The sequence below is a fragment of the Rissa tridactyla genome, chromosome 5 (assembly GCF_028500815.1).
Source record: "Rissa tridactyla isolate bRisTri1 chromosome 5, bRisTri1.patW.cur.20221130, whole genome shotgun sequence".
Lineage (NCBI taxonomy): Eukaryota > Metazoa > Chordata > Aves > Charadriiformes > Laridae > Rissa > Rissa tridactyla.
Genome location: NC_071470.1, coordinates 74,027,072 through 74,035,738, shown reverse-complemented (window position 1 = coordinate 74,035,738; position 8,667 = coordinate 74,027,072). Strand labels below are relative to the sequence as shown.

At 53.8% G+C, this 8,667-nt stretch overlaps 1 protein-coding gene across 3 annotated transcripts in view; it reads left to right on the top strand.

The window, feature by feature from the left end:
- The first annotated feature begins 292 nt into the window (after positions 1-292).
- The window catches only part of NR3C2 (nuclear receptor subfamily 3 group C member 2), a 222,833-nt gene continuing 214,458 nt past the window's right edge, over positions 293-8,667 (top strand). The window contains exons 1-2 of one of the 3 annotated variants that reach the window (XM_054202137.1): positions 293-421; positions 5,388-7,149. In XM_054202137.1, the coding sequence (XP_054058112.1) occupies positions 5,390-7,149 (1,760 nt within the window). In that variant the 5' untranslated portion in view covers positions 293-421; positions 5,388-5,389. Of the gene's footprint in view, positions 422-1,997; positions 2,123-5,387; positions 7,150-8,667 lie in introns of those variants that run through there. The other 2 variants (XM_054202140.1, XM_054202139.1) reach the window with 2 other exon arrangements.

Sequence of the window (8,667 nt, the reverse complement as noted above, 5' to 3'; positions counted from 1 at the left end):
TTTTTGCGGGGGGGGGGAGGGTGTCTCTCTCCCTCCCTCCCCTTCTTTCTCCCTCCCCTTCCCCAAAATCCTCCCCCCCCCCCCTTCTCCTAGCCGGTGCTGGATCCACCCCCTGCTCCCCTCCGCCGGCGGGCGAGGGTGTGACCCGCGGGAACACCCACCCACCTCAGGCGTCCATGGTGGGAGCTGTCCGCCCGGCCGCCACCAGCCGCCCGCCGCCGCCCCGCCGCAGCCCCCTCCCGTCCACCCCGCCGCCCGGCCCAGCTCCCGGCGTTTCCTCCGCGTACTTCTTTTTTTTTTTCTTTTTTTTTTTTTTTTTTTTTTTTTTTTTCCTACGGTGGCGGTGCGGGCTCTCGGATGGTTCGCTGTCAGTAGCCGGGGGCCGTGCCTCCTCCCGCCGCGCCACCATGTCGTAGGGGAGGTGAGTGCAAGCGCGGACCCTTTGCGCGGGGCGCGGAGCGGCGCGGGGAGCAGCGGGCGGGGGGGGGTGCCGGGCGGCGGGGTGTCCGCCACACCAGCCGGCGTATCCAGGTCACGGCCAGTCCCGTCCCCATCAGTGAAAACTTCGCGGGAAGGACACGACCATTGCTCGGCAGCGCCCGGGGAAGCGGCGGCCGCTCGGCGGGTCGCGCCGCCGGGCGCTGGGAGCCGCCGCCGCCGCCTCGGCCCGTGCCTCGGCGGGGCGGCGAGCGCGGGTCGATATTTGGGCAGAATATGAACATGCGAGGGGGCACGTGACACCCCAAATCGTGGGGCCGGTCGCGCTTTTCCCCCGCGACTGTGGGAAGACAAACGCCGCTCCCCGCCGCACACGCGGGTCCGGGCGGGCGCACAGGGACCGGGGCGGGGGGGGGGGGGGCGATTTCGGGCCAAGGTGCGCGGTGCCCGAGCGCGATGCCGCCCCCCGACGGGCTCAGCCCCCTTCCCGGGGGGGCCTCTGTCACCCCGCAAGCTGTCCCCGCCGGGGGACACCGCGGCGGGGGGGTGTCGGGTCGGGGCCGTGCGTCAGCGGCTGCCGGCCGCTCGCCGGGGGCTGGGGGCGTTATTGACGGAGGGAGTTGGGAGCGCATCGCCTCAAAAGTTTGCTCGGCGTCTCTTTTTGCTTCCCTGGGAAAAGGGTATATTCCTGCAGCCGGGACGCGGGCGCTGGGAGGGTGGGGGGACACCGGGGAGGGTGGCAGCCCCCGGGAGCCGGGGTCCGTCCCGGTTGCCCCTGGGTGGGGGGAGGCAGCGGGCGGGGGGAGCCCAGCGGGATGCGCGGATGCCGCGGAGCGGAGCCAGCCCGGCGGAGAGCGGAGGACGAGTCCTTGAACCCTCCGGCGCTCCGCCGCCGCTCCGCTCTCTTTTTACATATTTTTTTTCTCCTTTTTATTTTTCCTCCCTATTTTGCGATTAAATCACCGCTGCATCGGTACCGCGCATATTCATGCGCCGCTTGAAAGGCGGAAATCCCGGGCCGGCGGAGCGGCGATGCCCGGCCCTGCCGCCGGCGCGACGCGGGCACCGGGCGGGGGCGGCCGCGCCCCGCGCACCTCACCTGCCCGCGGGGAGCCCCGGACCCGACCCCCCGCCACCCGTCCCCGCGGCCGCCCCCGGGCGGGGCGGCGGGAGGGGGGGGTCCCCCGGGTGCCCGGCGGGGGCTGCGCGGCCGCGGCGGCCCCTGCGGCTTTAAGGAGATGTGTTTTCCAGCCTGTGTCGCAGCAACTTTGTATCAGTCATGTCGCCCGGCGGGTGACTGACGGCACGCCCCAGCCAATGGGGCGGCGGCTTGGCCCCCGCCGCGCGGCGCGCCGCAGCCCGCCCGCCAATGAGGGCGGGCGGCGGGCGGGACGTAAACTTGAACTTTATCGGGGCACGTGACATGTTTTTAAAAGGACTTGGCACCTTTTCCCGTCCCCTCCCGGGTGCCGCTCCGTGTCACCGGGCGGCGCGGCGCGCCTCGGCAGGGAGGGCGGGCGGAGGAGTGGGGGGGGACGGACGGGGCTGGGGCCGGGGCCGAGCGCCGCCCGCCCCGCAGCTCCGCGCCGCCCTCCGCGCCGGCGGGGGCTCGGGGACGCGGCCCGCCGCAACAGGTACGGCGGGGGCCGGGGTCGCCGCTTCTCTCCGCCACCCGCGCCGGGAGGTGAGGCGGGGCTGAGGGAGGGTGGGGTGGCGCCGTGCCTTCCGTGGGGCGGGTGGGGGTGGTGTCACGGTGAAAACCCGGACCCTCTCCGCCGTGGCGGGGGGGGGGGTGTGTGGGAACGGCGTTTGCGCGGAAAAAAGCGCGTTTCTGCCCCGCTTGGGCGTCCGGGAGGCGGCCGAAAGCGGGTTTGGGCTGTCGGGACCCGCCCCCCACCCCCCTCGGTTCGACCCCCGCGGACGCCTGCGAGAGAGGGAGGGAGGGAGGGAGCTCCCGGGCACCGCTGGGTTCCCCCACGCGTGACAGTCCCGATTGTACCTGCGGGAAAGCGGACGCGGGGGGCGGTTCGCGGTGCGAAGCGGTGCTTTCTGCCCGGGAGCGGCGGTGATGCTCCGCGCCGCGTAGGGCAGGTAGGGGCGGTCGGCGTGCGCGCTGCCTGCGCGGCTGACAACACGCGTGTGTGTGCGGGGACGGAGGGACCGGCCCCCCCCCCCGCCGTCCCCGCCGCTGGGGGTCCGCGGGTGGCGGTGCCCGGGGGCAGCGCCGGTAGCCCACCTGCCCGTGCTGCCCTGGAGTAAAGCGCGGGGAGGCGGGGGGGGGGGGCAGGGGAACAGCGCAGCCCATCTTTGACGACGAAGCTGGGGTCCCCTGGGCAGTTTTATGTCAGCGAAGCGGCTGGCAGGCAGCGAAACTTGAGAGAAAATTTCGTTTACAAGCCCCGAGAAATAAGAAGCGGGTCGTCGCCTGAGTCACCGGTTTAGTTTTTATGAAACTGGATTTACTTCAGATTTTTCCGTATCTAGGTGACCTTTTGGTTGCAGGGATACCAGGTACCATTTGATTTTTATTTTTATTTTTTTTAAATGGCTGTTGCTGCGAAACTGGTTTCATGCCTGATTGGTCGGAGACTCGTGCTGCAGAGGGCTGTGTTTGTTGATATATTTGGGGGTGAAATACGTAACTCGCAGTGTCCGAGTACTTCTTGGGGGGGGGGGGTGTGGAGGGAGAAGGGTGTGTGTGTCTGGAGAAACTGCTGTGCTCGTAATATAAGCTTCCTTCTGCAAAATATCAGATGTAGATGGTCTGGGTTCTGATACGTAACGCGACTCAGCTTCTGTTGTGATCCGTGGATGTTTGTATCCCACAGTCAAATTCACTTAGTGAAAGTTAGTAAAAAGGCATGTCTGTGCAGGAGGTGAAGTGCAGGTGCCGTGGATAAACACGCTAGTCAAGTCGTAGTAAGTTCTGCTGAGAAGAACAAAACCAAACCCTTACGCTATCAGCAACCCGCGAGGTGGTTATTCGGTTCTGGTATCCACCGAGGTGCTCGGAGGTGACAGAAACCAGCACTCCCCCAAAATCTCTTTTGCTGCTGCATTCTTACTAATTTGTATCTGTCATTTTAAACCAAACTTGTATCAGGCCACTAATAATCTCTCTGCTGCCTTTTGATCCTCTTGGATATATTTACCAGACAGTGCCTCTCTCTCTTGAAGTGCAGGACCAGGGCATTTTCCTTTTTCTTTTTTTTTTTTTTTTTTCCCCCTTTGTGTGACCCAGATTATTTTTTTTTTTGCTGAAGTTTTAAAGTATGCTCGCCTATTGATTATGTATGAAGCTTGAAATTTACTGCTGTGGGAGAGGTCGCTACAAAGCTTGTGCACCAATGTAATGTTAGGCCTGTAACTGAGATTTCCTGGTATGCAGTGGTTCTGCTGGTGGTTCTGAGGGTTAAAATTCACTTACAACCTAATTTTAAGTCTTAACTAAGTTTCCTGGTTTTCAGAAATGCTGGTCACTCACAGCTGCAATTGATTCCTCTAGGAATTAGGCTTGCTCAGCACTCCAGTTCAGGGGTAGGTGATTATCTGGGAGTGACTTTATGTGAAAGTAGGCACTTCTGTCTGAAAATTTTAGACTATAGGAATGTGATTTGACACACGTGATGATGTTCTAATAAAATTTGTACTTGAGGGGAATGTAGGCATAGGGCCATAGTTCTAAGTAAGGGCAAAGAAGTATTTGAGTCACTCATTTTAAGTTTTTTTTGTTTTGTTTTGTGCTTATAATTTTGCTTAAAATAGCGCTTTTTAAGTAGTTGTTAAGTAAAGCAATTAAACGCTAAATTAAATATCAGGAAACTAATACATTCTGAAAGGAAAAAGATATTTGCATGGTATTGATATTGAAACTATTGGCACATGAGTTTCTACAGTTCTAATGATACTACGAGCCAATTTCTTTTAAAAAAATGTTGTTGCTTATGTATGATTTTCAGAATAATGGAGGCTAGGTCACGCACTTTGCTCCCTGCCTTGAGAGAGTGGCATGCAGTATGGGAGGGGGTTTTTAGGGTCTATTTTAGAACAAGGTTTACTTTTCTTTATGTATTCCTCTTGCTTGCTGCCATGAAGGTTTGCAGAATTACGGATCCATTTAATAGCCATGCATCCCTGCCTAACCTGATTCCCATCCTTTGTGGCAGAAGTGTTTCCCATTCAACTTTTGCACGACTTCTCTCCCTGCTCAGCCCATCCTTTGTGTCTCCTCAGGTGGCTGCACAAGCAGTTTGTGTAGCGGTGAAGGGGCAAGTTGGAACTGCTACTTCCTTCTAAAGCATCCCGTGTTACGCTGGGTGATGAAAAGAAACCCTCTTAGCACACCAGCCTCCCTTGCTTTGCTGTCCCTGTAGGATGGCCAGGGAAGGTCTTTGGAGGAGCAGAGCTTTCTTCTTTGGAGGAGCAGAGCTGTGATGAGCAATTTCCGCAGGGTTTTATGTCCTGCCTACCACTGACATGTCCTCCTTTCAGGACCTCTCTGGTTCCTTCCCCTCCTTCCTTGCCGCCCCCTTCCCTTTTTTCCCCCGCAGGTCCCTGGATGAGGGGCATCCCAGGGAGCTGCTGGCACCAGCCACAGGGCTGCGGCCGGCGAGGGTGCGCGGTTGTTGTGCTGACCTTGCCAAGCCATTCCTTTCAGGGCAGGGTGGGGAGCAATAATTTGGGTCTTTTCTAACTGCTGAGCCGTTTTCCCTCAGAACCCGTAGGGCTGTCATATCCGTGAGACCTTTTCCCTCGGTTTGATTGAAATTGGACAAATGGTTGAGAGATGATGGATGGGGCAGGGAAACGGGACTGGCAGGCAGACAGAGAGGAGGATAGACAGAGTGAGCGGATACGCCTTGTTTCCTTAGGAAATTAGGAAATTTCCGTAGGAAGTCGCACTGTCCTGTCATTTATTAATTTTGATTTTTTGTGTGTGTCTTTGCTAGTTATGGAGACAAAAGGATACCACAGCTACCCAGAAGGCTTAGATATGGAGAGACGGTGGGGTCAAGTTTCTCAGTCTGTGGAGTATTCTTCTATAGGTGCTGGAGAGCAGGCTGATGACAGTAACTATATGGAGATTGTGAACGTAAGCTGCACTGCCGGCACTTTCGCCAACAGCAGTGCTCAAGGAAACAACAAAGAAAAGCCTGAGCTACTCTCCTGCCTGCAGCAAGACAGCGGTCAGCCTGGTCTTTTGCCCTCCGACATCAAAACTGAAACGGAGTCGAAGGAGCTGTCGGCAACGGTGGCCGAATCCATGGGTTTATATATGGATTCGATACGAGACGCCGATTACCCCTACGATCAGCAGAACCAGGGGAGCCCAGGAAAGATCTACCAGAACGTGGAGCAGCTGGTGAAGCTCTACAAGGAGAACGGCCATTGTTCTTCTCCCCTCCACAGCGCCAGCAGGCCCTTGAGGTCTTTGATGTCGGACTCTGGGAGCGCTGTGAACGGTGGTGCCATGCACGCTATTGTCAAAAGCCCCATCATGTGTCAAGAGAAAAGCCCTTCGGGCTGCAGCCCCCAGAACATGGCTTCCTCGGTGTGTAGTCCTGCTGGAGTTAACTCTGTGTCCTCAACTACTGCTAACTTTGGGAACTTTGCCGTGCACAGCCCCATCGGGCAGGGAACCCCTTTGTCGCGCTCGCCGAATGTTGAAAACCGGGGGTCTATGTTGCACAGTCCCGCGCACGTTAGCAACGTCGGGTCTCCGCTTTCTAGCCCTATAAGTAGCATGAAATCACCGATTTCTAGTCCTCCCAGCCATTGCAGCGTGAAATCTCCCGTCTCGAGTCCCAATAATATCACTATGCGGTCTTCTGTGTCCAGTCCTGCGAACCTGAACTCGAGGAGCTCCATTGCCAGCCCTTCCAATGCCAATAATAGATCCACCCGTTCTAGTCCAGCGGTTAGCACTGTGGGATCGTCCATCTGTAGCCCCGTAAACAACTCCCTAGGATTCCCAGCTTCCGGCACGCCGGCAGGACCTAGCAGAAGCCAAGATACCGTTCCCAGTCCAGAAACAAAAGACAAGGGTGCTCAAGAACTCACGTTTCCTAAGATGGAGGAAATGGAGAATGCCATCTCCAACAACAGTCAGATGAACCTTGTTCAGTTCATAAAACCCGAGCCAGATGGTTCGTTCGGCAGCGCCTGCATTGGCGACAGCAGCAAAATAAACTCCGATTCCCCCTTTTCAGTACCAGTAAAGCAAGAGTCGGCCAAGCATCCTTGTTCTGGTGCCTCTTTTAAAGGGAATCAAACAGTAAATCCTTTCCCATTTACAGATGGCTCGTATTTTTCTTTTATGGATGACAAAGACTATTACTCTCTTTCTGGGATTTTAGGACCACCTGTTTCTTCGTTTGATGGAAGTTGTGAAGGTAGCGGTTTTCCAAATCCAGGCCTACCTGCGGGAATTAAGCAGGAGCCTGACGATGGCAGCTATTACCAAGAAAACAGTATACCATCCTCTGCCATTGTGGGGGTAAATTCGGGTGGACAGTCGTTTCACTACAGGATCGGTGCCCAAGGCACGATATCTTTGTCGCGGCCAGTTGCTCGAGAACAGGCGTTTCAGCACTTGAGCTCGTTCCCTCCCGTCAGCACGCTAGTGGAGACCTGGAAGTCACATTCGGAGTTGGCATCCAGAAGAAGCGATGGGTATCCAGTCCTAGAGTACATTCCAGAAAACGTGTCCAGGTGAGCAGGAAAATTACTACTTTTATTTTTTTTATTTTTTTTTCTTATTTTTCTTCTTCCCCTGCATTGAACAAACAAGGCGTGAATGAAAATGGGGTCCAGGGTGGTATTTCTCAAGCTCGTGCGTAATTCTTTGTTTGTATTTCAGGTCTTATCGTTAGATTTGATGGTTTCTTGCTGTGTTTTACTCTGCCTTTAATAAAAACAAAGTGCTGGCTTTAATATTTAAAAAGAACATATTATATTCTATTGTTATTAGATTTGAAAGTGTAGCTTTAGTATGTTTATGAGCTCTTACTACTATAAATGTTGTTTTTCCCATAATGAGAGCTTAGGAAAATTGCTCTCATGTGTCCTGTAATGGTTATTCTTTCTTAGCTGGTGCTTGAATGTGTTGTACCTCAGATGAAATGTTGAGATGAGGATAAGAAAACAGTAGTGTCGGAAATCCATTTTTGTAAAGATGCATGGTTATAAGTTTGCACTGGACTTTAACTGGTTAAGTTTAAAAACTAAACCTTACAAGCCTGTGGCAACATATTATTTCTGTATTTTAACTGTAGGAACATTTGGTTTGTATATATAGAAAAAATGCCTCCAGAAGGAGGAGGGCTGTTAAAACTTGATGCATTTGAAAGGGATAAATGGATAAACTGATCTCTTCACTTTTGGTGGAAGAGAAATGTGCGAGTGTCTGAATTTGTGTTTCTTGGCTCATTCAGGGAAGCATGTACTTCTTCAGCAAACAGGTGTTCCCGTATCCCATAAAGGACACTTACTTTCATAAACTATCTAGTCTCATAGTCAATAGTACGAGTTAATAAGCGCATCTGACAGCATGACTGAGTTAGAATAGTTACATAGCGTCTTTATGCGTCAAACAGGCTCACCAAAGGTTCGTGCCAAAGCTCAGCGAAATAGCCAGTAGCAGAGTTTGCATTTACCTTTCTAAAGTCTTTTTTTCTCGTCACGAGATACTCAACTGCCCTCAGTGAATGAAACTGCTCTTCTTGGAGTGGGGTGAAGAGGATGTGTAACTTTTTCCATACTTGTATGATGCTACGTTTTTCTCAAAAAAATAGTGTTGCAGTGAAAAGCGTGATACCTAAAATAATGGTGCTTTTGAGGAGGGAAAACAACCTATCTACCTGGTAGGAAAAAAAAATAATTCCATTTTATTCTCAGACTTGTCCAATACCTCTGCAATCTCCTTATCATTTTGCAAGCCATACTTCACTTTTTCTTTGGCTATTTCAAATATGATGTCTAAAGAATGCACTTTTCATTATCTCTTTCTCAGCTTGAAAGGGCTGTATCCCACTTTCATGCTGAACTTTGCATGCAGGTGGAGATATTTGTTATCAGCCCAGGCTTGGCTTAAACACGCTTTCATGCATCGAGGAAGATGAAGTTACTGTTTTCTAGTTATTTTACCTGATGAAATTTTCATAAATTGCACTTTTTATACAGTGAGAAAGGTTCACCAGAAGACTGATGGGATGCCTGAAAATAAAGACC